We start from the raw sequence: 17,316 nt of genomic DNA on the forward strand, positions 1-17,316 counted from the left end.
AATCTTAACACCTTCTGGTGGGTCTCGCGAAGCAGGGACAATGTTAATGTATTGAGTCGGCTGTGGCAAAGATGATGAAGGGATAGTGTACAGTCTAGATGGATGACTCCGCCTCTCCTCTCAGTGGCTGTGTGGAGTCACTCTCCCATAACCCCCATCTAAGCTCTGCCATGGAGCAGAGAGCCACAGGGCTGAGGCCTGTCACAACCAGACAGTGGTGTGAAGTACTCAAGTAAAAATACTTTAAAGTACTACTTAAGTCGTTTTTTGGGGGATACTCATTACATTTTGAATGCTTTACTGGGCAGGAAAATGGTCCAATTCACACACTTCAAGAGAACATCCCTGGTCATCCCTACTGCCTCTGATCTGACGGACTCACTAAACACATGCTTTGTTTGTAAATTATGTCTCTGTGTTGGAGTGTGCCCCTGGCTATCCTAAAAATAATAATAATAATAAATGGTTTGCTTAATATAAGGAATGTGAAATGATTTTTACTTAAGTATATTTTAGCAATTCAATTTACTTTTGGCACTTTTACTCAAGTATGACATTTGGGTACTTTTTCCACCACTGCACACAGTGTCTCTCTGATACATTTGCCACCGTATATAAGCATGGAGGGAACAAAAAGTGAGAGAGTATGGGGGAAGAACGACAAAAAGAGAGAGATGGGAGTGAAAGGTGAAGAGGTAGACAGAGAAAGAAAGAAACAGAGAGAGAGGTTGAAAGAGTGCTGACCGAGGATGGGAAGTGTTGATAGCCTAAAGTTGCACTCGGTAAGAGTACCCTTGCAAGCACACTGAGCGGGTTGTTCCTTGTCATGACAGGAGAGGAAAGCAGTGTAACAGACTGCCCCAAAGGCAGGGTCCTCAGTCAGTCCAATTGTGTAGCAGAGCACTGCACTTATTAAGCATTTGGTGATTGTGTCTCTCTTTGTGATACTGTGGGGGTTCCATTAAGGGTGCATTGCCCATCTGTGAAGTTTAAACAATAGCCATTTAAATGACAACACCAAGAGAGTAGGATGGGTGTGTCTACGGGGCCCAGACTGCTCGCTGACATACCCACCATTTAACCTACTTTTGAATCAGCTCGGCACATGGATATCAACATGTCTTACAGTAATAACCATTGAGAAATAATACGCTCTTATCAACCCAGTTTGCTCATCAGGACAGTCTTAATGGGTTTTGGCTGACAGAGACAGCTCTCTATGCCAATAAGAAAGGGTGAAGTGGGGTAAAGAGAAAAGAAAGGAGCCCTGTGCGAGAAAACCAGGCCCCCACTGCATGCACAGCTCAAATGGATCTTAAATGCTAAAAATAACAGCAGCAAAACGCTCTGCACTCATAATCAGAGCCTACGCATGAACACAGGGCTTTGCTAAACTGCTGAGAGGCAAAAGGCCAAAGACACAAGATGGCCCTTCACTTCCTCAGATGACTCACATAATGTATATGAACACACACCCAAATGTGTGTATGCACCTACAAGCACTGGCTCACACACACAAGCATGCTTACATGCAGGCACACACATATTCAATTAATGGAATATATTTATATTCAAGAAAACAGCAATTTAATCTGCATGATTAAAATTAGTTAGTATAAATAATTGGCAGCAAACACATTTAACGATGATTCTCAATAGCTCAAGGTATGTTATTGCACATGAAAAATGTGGTGTCCAGGGAAGATTATGATAGGGAAACAGGGAGAATGGGAATACAGAATTAAAATATGAGAGAGCCATCCTCCAGAAGACTGCCACGGTAGCACAAATACACCGCTACAGTGGCAAGAAAAAGTATGTGAACCCTTTGGAATTACCTGGATTTCTGCATAAATTGCTCATCAAATTTGATCTGATCTTCGTCTAAGCCACAACAATATACAAACATGGTGTGCTTAAACTAATAACACATAAATTATTGTATTTTTTTGGTCTATATTGAATACATGATTTAAACATTCACGTTGTAGGTTGGAAAAGGTATGTGAACCCCTAGGCTAACTTTACCTCTAGACTTCTCCAAAAGCTAATTGAAGTCAGGAGTCAGCTAACCTGGAGTCCAATCAATGAGATGAGATTGGAGATGTTGGTTAGAGCTGACTTGCTATATCAAAAAAACTCACAAAATTTGAGTTTGCTGTTCACAAGAAGCATTGCCTGATATAAACCATGCCCCGAACAAAAGAGATCTCAGAAGACGTAAGATTAAGAATTGTTGACTTGCAAAAAGCTGCAAAGGGTTACAAAAGTATCTCTAAAAGCCTTGATGTTCATCAGTCCACGAAAAGACAAATTAAAACTACTGTTGAGTTGTTTGGAAGGGACTCACAACACTATGTGTGGAGAAAAAAAGGCACAGCACACCAATATCAAAACCTCATCCCAACTACAAAGTATGGTGGAGGGAGCATCATGGTTTGGGGCTGCTTTGCTGCCTCAGGGCCTGGACTGATTGCTATCATCGACAGAAAAATGAATTCCCAAGTTTATCAAGACATTTTGCAGGATAATGCAAGGCTATCTGTCCATCAATTCTATTGTTGTGACCAAGACGAAGAACAGATCTAATTTTATGACCCATTAATGCAGAAATCCAGGAATTTCCAAAGGGTTCACATACCTTTTCTTGCCACTGTAATCAGTGATCATTCAAATGTGCACACTTACTCTCTCGTGCACCATGCCAAAACATTCCACGCACACTCCAAGACACGCACACCAACACTATGGGAAATTGAAAAGAAAGTAGAGCAAGCTCAGCACTGAAGCAATTACTCCAGTCAGGTGATATTTTACTCAGTGGTGGAATCAAATGAAACAGAATCGAATCATAAATGGACCTTGAGGGACATACTGAATCAATGCAGAGCATAGATGAACTTGCCTTTGACTTGAACCAGTGAAATAATGTTTTAAGATAAATAATGACGGCTGCAACCCGATTCTTTATTTAGCCGCATGGTTATCAGCCAGGATGGACAGAATATTCTACTGTGCCATGTTTTGCCTTGATGTGCTCTACCGAGACTTGTGTATTCCTGTCGGGGGGGGTCAAGTCTGATCCTCCTCAGTAGGCTATTTCTCTGGTCTGAGCTTGGCCAGTGTCCCATGACAGACAGGCCAGGCTGCTTGTTGTTTAAGGCCCGCATTTTTAATGCTGCCTGCTTGGTTCCGCAAAGCCGTTACAGATTAATAGGCTACAAACCACAGCACCAGCTACTGACCATGGCTAGAATCAAAACACTGACATTTGCTTGCTCACTGATGTTAAACAGTTTGCAGCCAACTTACAAGAGGATATAGAAAGGTGTAGGAATTGTAAAAGTGAAGGTGAGGTATATTTTAAATACATTTGTATGAATGCATATTGAACATACAGTATTTAACTAATGTATATGTTACATTTCTAGGAATATTGATAGGCCTAGTAGATCATCTGTACATTTAATTCCCCTGGATGTCTTGTTCATTCATAAGAATGATTGCAGGATGAGGAAAACGTCAGATAAAATACAAAATATCTGCAAAATAACACAATGGATATGCTATACTGACCATTTACCATTTACAGCTTTGACATTTACTGATGTGCTGATATTGAAGACATAGGGATATTTTTGACCGCAGCTTTGACATTTACTGATATGCTGATATTGAAGACATAGCTCCTAAGGAAAGCCTCCATTCTAAACATTCTGATTAACCTATACAAGAGCCTGATAGAGATATTATAATGTATCTACTATCGTATTTAAACTAGGAAGATGGGCTGCTCAAACAAATCACAATAAGTACTGCACCAGAAACAGCAGCATTTTATTATTCATAATGCCTATGGTAGATAATAGGGCAATACCTCATAATTATCACCCTTACTTCTGTGTAAGCAATGGGACATGTTTTAATAATCAGCATTTGAAGTGGAGTTTAAACAGTGCTTCTGATGTCCAAGAAAAATACAAGGTAGGCTACAGTATGGTTGCTCCAGAAATTAACATTCCAGGAATGATAGACAAATTGTTTCTTTCTGCAACCTCAAAAAGTGGCAATTACTAATGTTAGCCTATAATACAATCACTAGGCTTGCGGGGCATTGCGTCATTTCTGCATACTGTCATCAATAAGGACTAACACTTCTTTGTTGTCCCTGTTCGGAGTAAAGTGGCAATCCATCTCTGGAGGACAAGTGGAGTTGGGGTCTGCAATCCAAAACATATTAACTGATCTCACATCTCGCAGCCATAGACATGCGGGGAACCTCATCTAATCAGGCCTGCTTACAACGGAATTCATTATCAAAAGCACCTCTGATGAAAAGGATACATCTCTAGCATTCAGCCGCTTTGTACTCCATCATCTTTGGGAGCAATGGGACTGCTAGACATGTTACTGGGCAGAGGAAGGTAGTTGCTATGTTCAGTCAAGGCTACCCTGGGTTGCCCTGCTTTAAAAAAGCAATGGAGCATCTCCTGGTGAAACATCTTTAGAAAACACCTTGTCAGCTCTCAGACAATTGAGATGTTACAATGTGTCATATTGTCTTGCTTATATCCATATCTCTTCTATCCGATTTATAAACCATAAGCCAATTTTTCAGTCTTTATTTTATTGTTGTCATAGGGCATCGTCAATTATTCAAATTTTCCTCTACTTATTGAACATGTTTCCTTTTCTGCACATTCATATTTGATGGACACTGTGTTAACAATCCTCCAGGCAAGCTTCAATGCCATACAACTCTCCTTCCGTGGCCTCCAATTGCTCTTAAATACAAGTAAAACTAAATGCATGCTCTTCAACCGATCGCTACCTGCACCTACCCGCCTGTCCAACATCACTACTCTGGACGGCTCTGACTTAGAATACGTGGACAACTACAAATAGGTGTCTGGTTAGACTGTAAACTCTCCTTCCAGACCCATATCAAACATCTCCAATCCAAAGTTAAATCTAGAATTGGCTTCCTATTTCACAACAAAGCATCCTTCACTCATGCTGCCAAACATACCCTTGTAAAACTGACCATCCTACCAATCCTCGACTTTGGCGATGTCATTTACAAAATAGCCTCCAATACCCTACTCAACAAATTGGATGCAGTCTATCACAGTGCAATCCGTTTTGTCACCAAAGCCCCATATACTACCCACCATTGGGACCTGTATGCTCTCGTTGGCTGGCCCTCGCTTCATACTCGTCGCCAAACCCACTGGCTCCATGTCATCTACAAGACCCTGCTAGGTAAAGTCCCCCCTTATCTCAGCTCGCTGGTCACCATAGCATCTCCCACCTGTAGCACACGCTCCAGCAGGTATATCTCTCTAGTCACCCCCAAAACCAATTCTTTCTTTGGCCGCCTCTCTTTCCAGTTCTCTGCTGCCAATGACTGGAACGAACTACAAAAATCTCTGAAACTGGAAACACTTATCTCCCTCACTAGCTTTAAGCACCAACTGTCAGAGCAGCTCACAGATTACTGCACCTGTACATAGCCCACCTATAATTTAGCCCAAACAACTACCTCTTTCCCAACTGTATTTAATTTATTTATTTATTTTGCTCCTTTGCACCCCATTATTTTTATTTCTACTTTGCACATTCTTCCATTGCAAAACTACCATTCCAGTGTTTTACTTGCTATATTGTATTTACCTTGCCACCATGGCCTTTTTTGCCTTTACCTCCCTTCTCACCTCATTTGCTCACATTGTATATAGACTTGTTCATACTGTATTATTGACTGTATGTTTGTTTTACTCCATGTGTAACTCTGTGTCGTTGTATCTGTCGAACTGCTTTGCTTTATCTTGGCCAGGTCGCAATTGTAAATGAGAACTTGTTCTCAACTTGCCTACCTGGTTAAATAAAGGTAAAATAAATTTTAAAAAAAATAAATATTTAAAGGCTCTTCCCTCCTTAGGACATTTCAGCAGGATAAATCAATGTGACATGAAGCTTTATTGAGACAGCTTCAGAGAGGAATTCAATCTAATGGCCTGCAGAAGAGTGTATTTCTGCATGCTGTTAGAGATGCAGGGTCAGAAGTATTCAAATAGATTGAAACGCAAATTCAAATCAGCTTAATGAGAACCCCAGCTTGACTATTCATAATAAATCATTTGATTTGGCCATTGTTACTGTCACAGGGGAACCATTCTCAAGACTTGGTGATTGAGCAAACCTTAATACAATATTTTAATAGAAGCACTCCTTGAGCTAGGCCTATAACCAACTATCAATAACTGATGAAGATCAAGTTGTATTTGTCACATTCTTCAACAGCTGTAGACTAACAGTGAAATGCTTACTTACGGGTTATTTTCCAACAATGCAGAGTTTAAGATAAAGTTAAAAAATTGAAATAGTGACATGAGGAAAAAATACAAAGTGAATAACGAATAACAATAACAAGTGAAAATAACATGGCTATATACAGGAAGTACCAGTACTGCATCGATGCGCAGGGGTGCGAGTTAATTGAGGTACTGTAGCAATAAAGTGACTAGTCAACAGGATAGATAATGGACAGTAGCAGCAGCGTGTGTGTGTGTGTGTGTGTGTGTGTGTGTGTGTGTGTGTGTGTGTGTGTGTGTGTGTGTGTGTGTGTGTGTGTGTGTGTGTGTGTGTGTGTGTGTGTGTGTCGTCAGAATGCATGTGTTCGCATGTTATTTGTGTGTGGGCATATGCAATGTGTGTGCAAGTGGGTGTTGGGGTGTCAGTGTAAGTTTGTGGGAGAGTGCAAAAAGGGAGACCAGTTGAGAATCACATCTTGTTTGTCTAACTAACTGATGAACGGGCTCAATGATAGATGAGACTGGAGCCATGTCTGATCACCCAGCTTTGATTCAGCATGTACTTTGATCTAATTCCCAAATCTCTTAGCATGTTAAAATTCACAGCATGTCATACATTGGAAAGCAGTCTGGGAAGAATCTCAGCATTCTGACTTTGGCAATGGCTTTAACCATGCAATACTTCTTTCAACATCCTCATCTTAACATTGCAATACAAGCTATTGCATTGAGATTAAATACCAAGGACTAAAATAGTTCAGGTTATGATTCTAGGAACATACTGAACAATATGATGATTTGACCACCAAACTCCAAAAAGGGACATGTCCAGGAGATGCCCATAAATCCTCTTTGAGGTGGGGAGCAATCTGATTTCAAGGATGAGCCATTAATCTCAGATTTCACTAGTCTAGGGGTCACAACTGAGTCACAACTAGATCACCCCATCCCCACCTTGTCGGCACACATTCAAGCCGGCACGCATACACAAGGTACAGTTGATGTCGGAAGTTTACATACACCTTAGCCAAATACATTTATACTCAGTTTTTCACAATTCCTGACATTTAATCCTAGTAAAAATCCCCTATATTAGGTCAGTTAGGATCACCACTTTATTTTAAGAATGTATAATAGTAGAGATTATTTATTTCAGATTTAATTTCTTTCATCACATTCCCAGTGGGTCAGATATTTACATACACTCAATTAGTGTTTAAATTGTTTAACTTGGGTCAAACATTTCGGGTAGCATTCCACAAGCTTCCCACAATAAGTTTTGTGAATTTTGGCCCATTCCTCCTGACAGAGCTGGTGTAACAGAGTCAGGTTTGTAGGCCTCCTTGCTCAAACACGCTTTTTCAGTTCTGAACACACATTTTCTATAGGATTGAGGTCAGGGCTTTGTGATGGCCACTCCAATACCTTAACTTTGTTGTCCTTAAGCCATTTTGCTACAAATTTGGAAGTATGCTCGGGTCATTGACCATTTGGAAGAACCATTTGCGACCAAGCTTTAACTTCCTGACTGATGTCTTTAGATGTTGCTTCAATATATCCACATAACTTTTACTACCTCATGATGCCATCTATTTTATGAAGTACACCAATCCCTGCTGTAGCAAAGCACCACCACAACATGATGCTGTCACCCCCGTGCATCATGTTTGGATGGTGTTCTTTGGATGGCACGCCTCCCCCTTTTTCCTCCAAACATAACGATGGTCATTATGGCCAAACAGTTCTGTGGTCTGATGAAAAAAAAATAGGACATTTTTCCAAAAAGTACGATCTTTGTCCCCATATGCAGTTGCAGACCGTAGTCATTTCTTTGTGTGGCGGTTTTGGAGCAGTGGCTTCTTCCTTGCTGAACGGCCTTTCAGGTTATGTCGATATATGACTCGATTTACTGTGGATATAGATACCTTTGCACCTGTTTCCTTCAGCATCTTCACAATGTCTTTTGCTGTTGCTCTGGGATTGATTAGCACTTTTCGCACCAAAGTATGTTCATCTCTAGGAGACAGAACGCGTCTCCTTCCTGAGCGGTTTGACGGCTGCGTGGTCCCATGGTGTTTATACTTGCGTACTATTGTTTGTACAGATGAATGTGGTAACTTCAGGCATTTGAAATTGCTCCCAAGGATGAACCAAACTTGTGGAGGTCTTGGCTGATTTCTTTTGACTTTCCCATGATGTCAAGCAAAGAGGCACTGAGTTTGAAGATAGGCCTAGAAATACATCCACAGGTACACCTCCAATTGACTCAAGTTATCCAATTATCCTATCGGAATATTCTAAAGCCATAAAATAATTTTCTGGAATTTACCAAGCTGTTTAACCTTTCTGATCTCCCCATCCCGGATCCGGGTTCGTGAATACAGACTCAAGCTCATTACCATAACGCAACGTTAACTATTCATGAAAATCGCAAATGAAATGAAATAAATATGCTAGCTCTCAAGCTTAGCCTTTTGTTAACAACACTGTCATCTCAGATTTTCAAAATATGCTTCTCAACCATTGCAAAACAAGCATTTGTGTAACAGTATTGATGGCTAACGTAGCATTTAGCATTAGCATTCAGCTGGCAACATTTACACAAAAAAACAGAAAAGCATTCAAAAAAATCATTTACCTTTGAAGAACTTCAGATGTTTTCAATGAGGAGACTCTCAGATAGCAAATGTTCAGTTTTTCCTGAAAGATTATTTGTTTAGGACAAATCGCTCCGTTTTCTGCGTCACGTTTAGCTATGAAAAAACCCCTGTATCCAGGATTGTGTAAATCTATCAGCAAGCTCATTAGCATAACACAACGTTAACTATTTATGAAAATCGCAAATGAAATGAAATAAATATGCCATCTCTCAAGCTTAGCCTTTTGTAAACAACACTGTCATCTCAGATTTTCAAAATATGCTTCTCAACCATAGGAAAACAATAATTTGTGTAAAAGTAGCTAGCTAGAGTTAGCATTTCGCGTTAGCATTTAGCGTTAGCATTAGCGTTAGCATCCAGCACGCAACATTAACAAAAACATAAAAGCCTTCAAATAAAATCATTTACCTTTGAAGAACTTCTGATGTTTTCAATGAGGATACTCTCAGTTAGATAGCAGATGCTCAGTTTTTCCAAAAAGATTCCTTGTGTATTAGAAATAGCTCCGTTTTATACATCACATTTGGCTACCAAAAAAAATCCATAAATTCAGTCCTCAAAACGCAAACTTTTTTCCAAATTAACTCCATAATATCGACTGAAAACATGGCAAACGTTGTTTAGAATCAATCATCAAGGTGTTTTTCACATATCTCTTCATTGATACATCGTTCTTGGACACATGCTTTCTCCCCTGAATCAAATGGTAAAGTAGAAGCAGCTGGCAATTGCGCACCGAATTCGACGCAGGACACCAGGCGGACACTTGGAAAATGTAGTCTCTTATGGTCAATCTTCCAATGATATGCCTACAAATACGTCACAATGCTGCTAAGACCTTGGGCGAACGACAGAAAGTGTAGGCTCATTCGTTGCGCAATCACAGCCATATAAGGAGAGAATGGAAAACAGAGCTTCAGAAATTCTGCTAATTCCTGGGTGATGCATCATCTTGGTTTCGCCTGTAGAATGAGTTCTGGGGCACTTACAGACAAAATCTTTGCAGATTCTGAAACTTCAGAGTGTTTTCTTTCCAAAACTGTCAAGAATATGCATAGTCGAGCATCTTTTCGTGACAAAATATCGCGCTTAAAACGGGAACGTTTTTTATCCAAAAATGAAATAGCGCCCCTAGAGCTCTAACTGGTTAAAGGCATAGTCAACTTAGTGTATGTAAACTTCTGACCCACTGGAATTGTGATACAGTGAATTATAAGTGAAATAATCTGTTGGAAAAATTACTTGTGTTATGCACAAAGTAGATGTCCTAACCGACTTGCCAAAACTATAGTTTGTTAACAAGAAATTTGTGGAGTGGTTGAAAAACTAGTTTTAATGACTCCAACCTAAGTGTATGTAAACTTCCGACTTCAACTGCATACTCTTATTATATCTGACCTAAAATCAGACGGACAACACATACGTTAATGTCAGTTGATGATAAGGTTAATGTTTACTCTTCCTGTACTGTAGCTGGATCTGTGTATCAGTATATTGAATTTCCTGAGGCCTCATGAGGAGGTATATGCCCACCAAAAATGGGAATGGGCTCCCATTCCTCTTAGACTAGAGGCACGAGAGGATTGAAGAGATCCTAATAAATCTTGTTTATAGCACCCATCAGATCATAAAGGGCTCTGATTCCACTTTGGACTGTCAAATCAATAGAATAAAGAAGCAGTAAATTACGTCTGTGAAACATAGGCTAATATGTTTGTGTTTTACTTGAAAAACAACACGTTTGATGGGTAGACCTATTGTATGTTATAGAATCTAATAAGTGACAACGTCTCAATGAACGCAGTCTTATACAGTACAAACCACTGTATATCAATACAATCCCAACTACAGTGATGCTTGTAACCGCATCATGGGTGTGACTGATAGGTGTGCAATTCTTTTGAGCTGCTCCTCCAGAGTGATAAGAAATTCATCTGAATTAAAGTTGGCTTGGGTGAAATGCAATCTAGCAGAGTGCCGGCGAGTGATGCCAAAGCATGGCTGCTTGACACCCTGATCCAATATTCAATGCCTAGGACAAAGTAACATCCCTGTCAAACTGCATTACTGCTGAAATGCCACCTGAACATACACTCTCTCCATGGAAGAGGTCATCCGGCCGACAAGTGGACAAGTAATCCTTAGCAAATATACACTTACACACCTTCTAGTCGAGTCATTAGAAACATGTGTTGTCTTTCTGGGGGTAGAACATCCTTCTAGTACCGAAAAATAAAGATAAAGACTTGTGTAGGAACTGAACTGACTTTTTGGAGTGGAAGTTATCAGTGTAAGCGCCTTCCGTTTAAATGAATGAATGTGTGATAAGATAGGCACTACATTAATTAGGATAATTCAGTATATACAAAAAGCATATCTAAATATTAAGGAAAAGATGCACTTTTGAAATTGCGAACAGTGTGCGGGAGGATGGAAGATTGAATATAGGGCGAAGGGCAAGTGAGATTACAGTTGGCTGCTGCAGCATACTGGAGAAGTTACATTTTCCTTGGGATATCCATCACTGGGGCATAACGGTTTTCGGGAGCTCGAGAAATGGCATTCTTAAAATATTTTAATTAATAAATACAACACCAGCAGTAGACAGGCAAGGGAATTGAGCGTGTATTTATTGATAACTTGACGCAGGCTCAGCTTTGTGTAGTTCAAGGATCAAAATAGACAATGTGATGGGGAAATTATATCTATCGTTGGACTAATACTTATGATTGCCTTTGAGCACAATTGAATCAATGTAATAAATTCCATAACTGTGTCTCTATAACATCGGTCAACACTAAGATATGCTGGATGACATCTGCTGTCGAATTCTCATAGTACCACTATATCTACAGCTGTAGCTATGCTGCCAGGGTAATTACTAGGAGTGTATATGTTAGTATGGCAGAAGGAACAGTGCACATCAGAGAATGAAATTTAACACTTTTTGCAAAATGATTTACTCTTGCAGAAGCGCAGACACTTTGAGATGCTCCAGCATTAACATAAGGCCTGCAGTCATAGGTACAAAGTTGATTGATCACTGCAAGAAAATCCCTCTTGCACAAATCAATAGGCTATGGTGATCCAACGACCGGAGTCAAGGACAGCAGGGTGGATAGAACCTGGAGAGCATATCATTGTTGTTTACCGATTGATCCAGTCTTAGTACAGTAAATAGGCTAATCAACTGTGTTATACTGAACATGCATACTGGAGGCCTTGCTCATTGAAAGCTTGGCAAAGATAAGTCAATCCAATCCAGCCTTACTAATTCAACAAAATGTGAATTTATAGTCTTCAAATTTAGCAATCCCTTTAAATTCAGCTTGCCTACACAACTAAAAAAACTTCTCCCTTTTTATTCCCTTCAAATCTCATTTGGATTTGCTCTACTGGAAGCCATTACCAATAAATGCAGTGATCAGACACATGAAAACATACTTCCTGCTTAGGGGCAAAGTTGCAGAATATTACGCCATTCTAGTGCATTCATCATGACACATGGAAGGTTTTTTTGTTTCTCCTGTATTCATTTAGCAGTGGCGCACCGCTGCTGCTAAATTGTTGCCGCAACACGCAGGGGACATTTCGGGAAGGAAAACGCTTTCAGTGTAAACGACTAAAATCAGACAAAGTTTGTAGAAAAGATAATTGACCACTCTTTTATGCCTGCTATGTTAGGTTAGCTTAATGGCATCATGTGTAGAATTGCAGAAAATGTGCTTAAAAATTGCAGCATTTTCTCTGAGCTCCGTGAAAGAAAAACGTGCTTATTGTTAATAGCACATCTGCCCTGTTCCTGGAGTGCCGCAGGTACAGCAGGATTTTGTTTCAACTAGGCAACCAACTGAGCTAATGGATCCGTTCAATGCCTAAATTCAACACACCTGGTTTTCCAAGTCAGTTAAATCAAAAACATGGACCAGTTTTTCCTAGCCCTGGGCTATGGTCAAATATTTTTTTTAATGTTTATGCATTTTAAAAAGTAACTGGAGGGGGGGGGCATGCCTCCGTAACCCCCCCCCCCCCTTCCTCTACGACCTTTGCCACCCCAGTAAAAAAATTATCTATAGGAAACATTGCATTTCCCCCTATAGCTTTTAAAAGAGAATATGGAATCTGGCGAGAATGCTTAAATTAAACTTCCCTGAAAACCAAACGAGGCAGATGCCCCTCAACAGATCAATCCATTACACTGGATCATTAATTCCTGCAGCTTCTACCCTTCCACAGTGGGAGTTACCAGCCACAACCACAACAGCAGTATATTCATCTTTTATCCAAAAAGAATGTTTCCCTTTGTGAATTTCACGTCGTAAAAACGTCTATAGAACACATTACCACACTATACAACAATTATTCTCAGGATTAAGCTTCTATTACACAGGGTTTTTGTGTCTTGATTAAAAAATATGCAGATAAACCGATGTTAATCACCCAACGAAGGCATATTTTACCTTTATGCTACATTTGAAACATAAAAACAGCCCATGTCTGAGAGTAATCACACATTAAAATAAATAGTGATCCGTCTCTAGATTTTTCCAAAACCCAGCAGGAATTAGAGATAGCTGTGACTTACATGTTTTTCGGTTCACATGGGTCCGTGTGGGGGTGGTGGCAGGCCTCTCCATGGAGTGCTTGTGCGTCCACATTTCTGTGGAGTCATGCAGCAAGGTGGGGTTAAAAGGAGAGGGGCTGGAGGTGGTAAAAATGGCAACTGGCGCAGCGGTGGTTGTGGTAATAACAGGGCCTTGTGGTCCTCCGCCCCCAGAGTTGCCTTGGCGTTGTGTGGTGCTGCGAGGTGTAACTTGGCTGCCTGATGCACCACCCACCTTGGCGGTAGTAGTGGTGCCACTGGGGTGGTGTGCGACAACAGTTCGAGTTCTGCCCCTCACCGCTGTGACAGTGGTTGAGGTGGGGTTTGCCATGGTAGTAGTGGTAGTGTCTGAGTTCTTGGGGAAGGTGCTGGGCTTGGAGAGATGGGGGGGAAACATGGGGTCCTGTCCTATACCCTTAGCATCCACCAGATCTGTAGGCACGTAGTCCCTAACAGAGCCCACCACAATCCATTTGAGCAGCATCAGGCTTAGTCCCAAGCCAATGAAGCCTATGAGCAGAGGGACCACACATAGCCATGTCTGCTGGCGGGGCCACACGGTGCAGCCTCCACAGCGCAGGGGCCCTGGCTCTTGGCCTTGGGCCTGCTCTTGCTCCCTACTCCCCTCTGGACACTCCTCCAGGATCACCGCCCCGGATGTGACTGCTCTGGAGCTCTCGCTCATCCTGCGCACGGCTTAGCAAGGGTTAATCTTGGGGCCAGGCGCATGACAGGCATGGGAAGCACGAGCCAGAATGGCAGCCGGCAATGCCGGACATCGAGAAGGAAACACACACAATGAGATGGTCACAAACACATACATACACAGAAACGTACAGACAAACACTCAGACAAACTCAGAGACGCACAACAGAGGTGAAACAATCAGATGTAGATGCGGAATGATCTTTTGTCCAGTTTGAGTCCTGTCCAAAAGCAACCCAGACGTCCAACTCCAAGGACAATCCAAAAATAATTGATGAAGAGGAAAATAGAAAGGAGACAGTGAGGGACACACAGCTGTAAATCCGTCTGTGAAGACACCTTGTCGCAGCACCTGCACACTGATCAAACCCAGACCTCTCTATTTCGCACCCTTTCTCTTTTCCACCGTCAATATTCCAAGATGGGGCGTTTTTGTTATGGATGCTGTTGAGAAAAACTTGCAGGTTTGGTTCTGATTCCCGCCTCTCAGCAGGCAAGGCAGATAGGATCCTGGGTTTCTCTCGCCTTAGCTGAGTCAGCTAGCCAGCCCCAGAAACCTGTCCCTCCCATCAGAGAGAAGAGAGATCAGCCATGGGTGTGTCGTTGCTCCCTATCCAGACCCCCGCTGTCTACAACATCCCCCCTCACAAGGGATTCTCCTTTTATGTTTTGGAGAAAATCCAAGCCCACTCCCAGCACTCAGTTGCTTGCTATTCTCCAGTGGGGAAAAATACAAAATCAATTGATGGCAACAAGAAGAAAAAATAACCCTGGAGCTTAGAGAAAAGGAGGGGTGGGTGGTGGAGGTAGAAGAGAAGGGTGGATAAATCTGTCGTTTGCAATGCTTTATCCTGTTCCTCAGGTTCCCCAAGCTGTCCGCTCAGCGCCCTGCTGTCTCTGTGCGCTGCCTGTTAATGCAGCAGAGACCTAGAAACCTGCCCTTATCCGCCAGCTACATTCCCGTACTGAGAGAAAGAAGAAGAGAGGGAAAGGATAAGGATCCTCTCAGAAAAAGACAGTAAAAGATATATAGAAAGATAGAGGGAGCAGTTGAAAATCACCCTGTAGAGCTCTTCTCCCGGCTCCTCTACCTCAGGTCCCTCTATGAGGAATTGCAGCCCTCTAGTCAATGTTGTGATTTGTTGCAGTTTTGGCTGGTTTCTGTCCCATCAGGGACTGCTACCGGATGATTAGAGATCTCCACCGCGGACGCTGCAGCTTTACAGCCTGACACTCCTGTGGTTTTAGACAATGATGCTGATCTAGCAGATCAGTGGCTTTGGTATTCTAGTCAGGTAGACAGCTGCTATCCTGTGCTGCTGCTGTCGATGCTGAGAGAGAGCGAATGCAAACGAGAGAAAAAAAAAAGCATAGATGCACAGTGCACACTGGAAGAGGGAGGAGGAGTGAGAGAGAGAGACGAGATTGCACCTGCTAGCTCCACAAGCATTGGGGAGATTTTCTCTCTCTCCTAACACACAGAGAGAGAGAGAGAGAGAGAGAGAGAGAAAGAGAGAGAGAGAGAGAGATGAAAGAGAGAGAGCGCAATGAAGAATGCATGCACAAAATAGGGAGTGGAAGAGTGCAGAGAGATTGAGAGAGAGCCTGATCCTAGGCAAATCTCTGCAGTATTAGCAGAGGCAGTTACAGAACAGGCTGCATCTTAGCATTAGCAACACCGGCAGAGCAGAGTCACAAGGAACTGTCACTCACTCACATGGTGCCTCCCAGTTATGTATCTGGAACAGAGAGAGAGGAGGAGGGAAGGATGAGGCTGAGATGGTAAGAGAAGGAGGACAAGATAAAAGGAAGGGGGGTAAAATCTAACTCAAGAGAAAAACATTGAAGTGGAAAGGGTTGTGACATGAATGAAAAAATGTAACATTCATCAGTGTTTAACAGGGAAATGGTGGTTTGGGGAATTGACCAGAAGCTCTGACAGTTAGGCCCATATTGTCAAGCTGTAAACCCTGTCTGTCCTGCTATCCCCATCATCATGCCTCCTGCTTCACAGGGCAAAGATAAAAATCCGCCAAAGATTAGTTGCAAAGCCCGCCTACAGTTTTGGTCCCCAAGGGAAAGTAGAGCTAAGTTTTACACCCCTTAGAAATGCAGATATACCACCACGTTGTCTAACAAAGGCTTTTAAACGCCACTGCAGAGACAAATTAATAAAAAATATATATATTTTAACTGAAATAATTAGCTTTTATCTGAAAAATTCAGGAAGCTATTTTGACCTATGCACTAACAAGGTTTTTCAGCATATGCAGCTTTGACACCTGCTACAGCACTGTAGCTGTACTTATCTACTGTTCTTCAACAACAGATGTACTCACAAGCCTGATAGTCAAGGTTCCAGCGAGGTCAGAAAGACACAGAGCAATGCTCACCTACATATCCCCTTTTTCAGTAGCATGTTGGTTTGCATCCACATCACCCACACCATGTTGACTGTAAAGGGTAAGTTTACACACACGGTGAGACAAACATCGAACCAAAAGGGGAGGGACCTACCTACATGCCTGGTCACAAGAGGAATCAAAGACATACATCAATACATGGATGCATTAACACATTTCTCAAAACTGCATCTGTGTGAGATTGTGTTTTCTCATAGATATACTCTCATTTGTTCATCCACATTCACACACACAAACACCTCTCCCCCTCTCCAGGCAGGGTAAAGACATTCCTTTCCCCAGAGTGCCCGGCTCCTCTACACCCTCCCAGAGTTCCAATAGGAGCCACCTGCTGTCTAATAGGCTGCCGCTCTGCTTTCTTTGCCGACTACAAACACTTAGATATGAAAGTATTAATTGGTTTTTAAGAAGTTTGAGAGTTGCTACAGTTTCAAAACACCTTTTATGTTTTTCAGGTGATCATGGTGACAGTCTAGTGACAGGGATGGGCAACTCCAGTCCTTTGGGCCTGATTGTGACACACTTGTTTCATCAGGTGTGTTAGCTATAGGGCTGTGGAAAAAGTGGGACTCCAATCAGGCCCCTGAGGACTGGAGTTGCCCATCCCTGGT

The 17,316-nt window shown here is 41.8% G+C and overlaps 1 protein-coding gene across 2 annotated transcripts in view; it reads right to left on the reverse strand.

Annotated features, from left to right (window-relative positions):
* The window catches only part of LOC110502554 (pro-neuregulin-3, membrane-bound isoform), a 511,715-nt gene extending 495,972 nt beyond the window's left edge, over positions 1-15,743 (reverse strand). For both annotated transcript variants that reach the window (XM_021580674.2, XM_021580673.2), the window contains exon 1: positions 13,560-15,743. In XM_021580674.2, the coding sequence (XP_021436349.2) occupies positions 13,560-14,262 (703 nt within the window). In that variant the 5' untranslated portion in view covers positions 14,263-15,743. The remainder of the gene's footprint in view (positions 1-13,559) is intronic.
* Between the last annotated feature and the right edge of the window lie 1,573 nt (positions 15,744-17,316).

This window comes from Oncorhynchus mykiss, chromosome 23 (assembly GCF_013265735.2).
Source record: "Oncorhynchus mykiss isolate Arlee chromosome 23, USDA_OmykA_1.1, whole genome shotgun sequence".
Taxonomy (NCBI): Eukaryota; Metazoa; Chordata; class Actinopteri; order Salmoniformes; family Salmonidae; genus Oncorhynchus; species Oncorhynchus mykiss.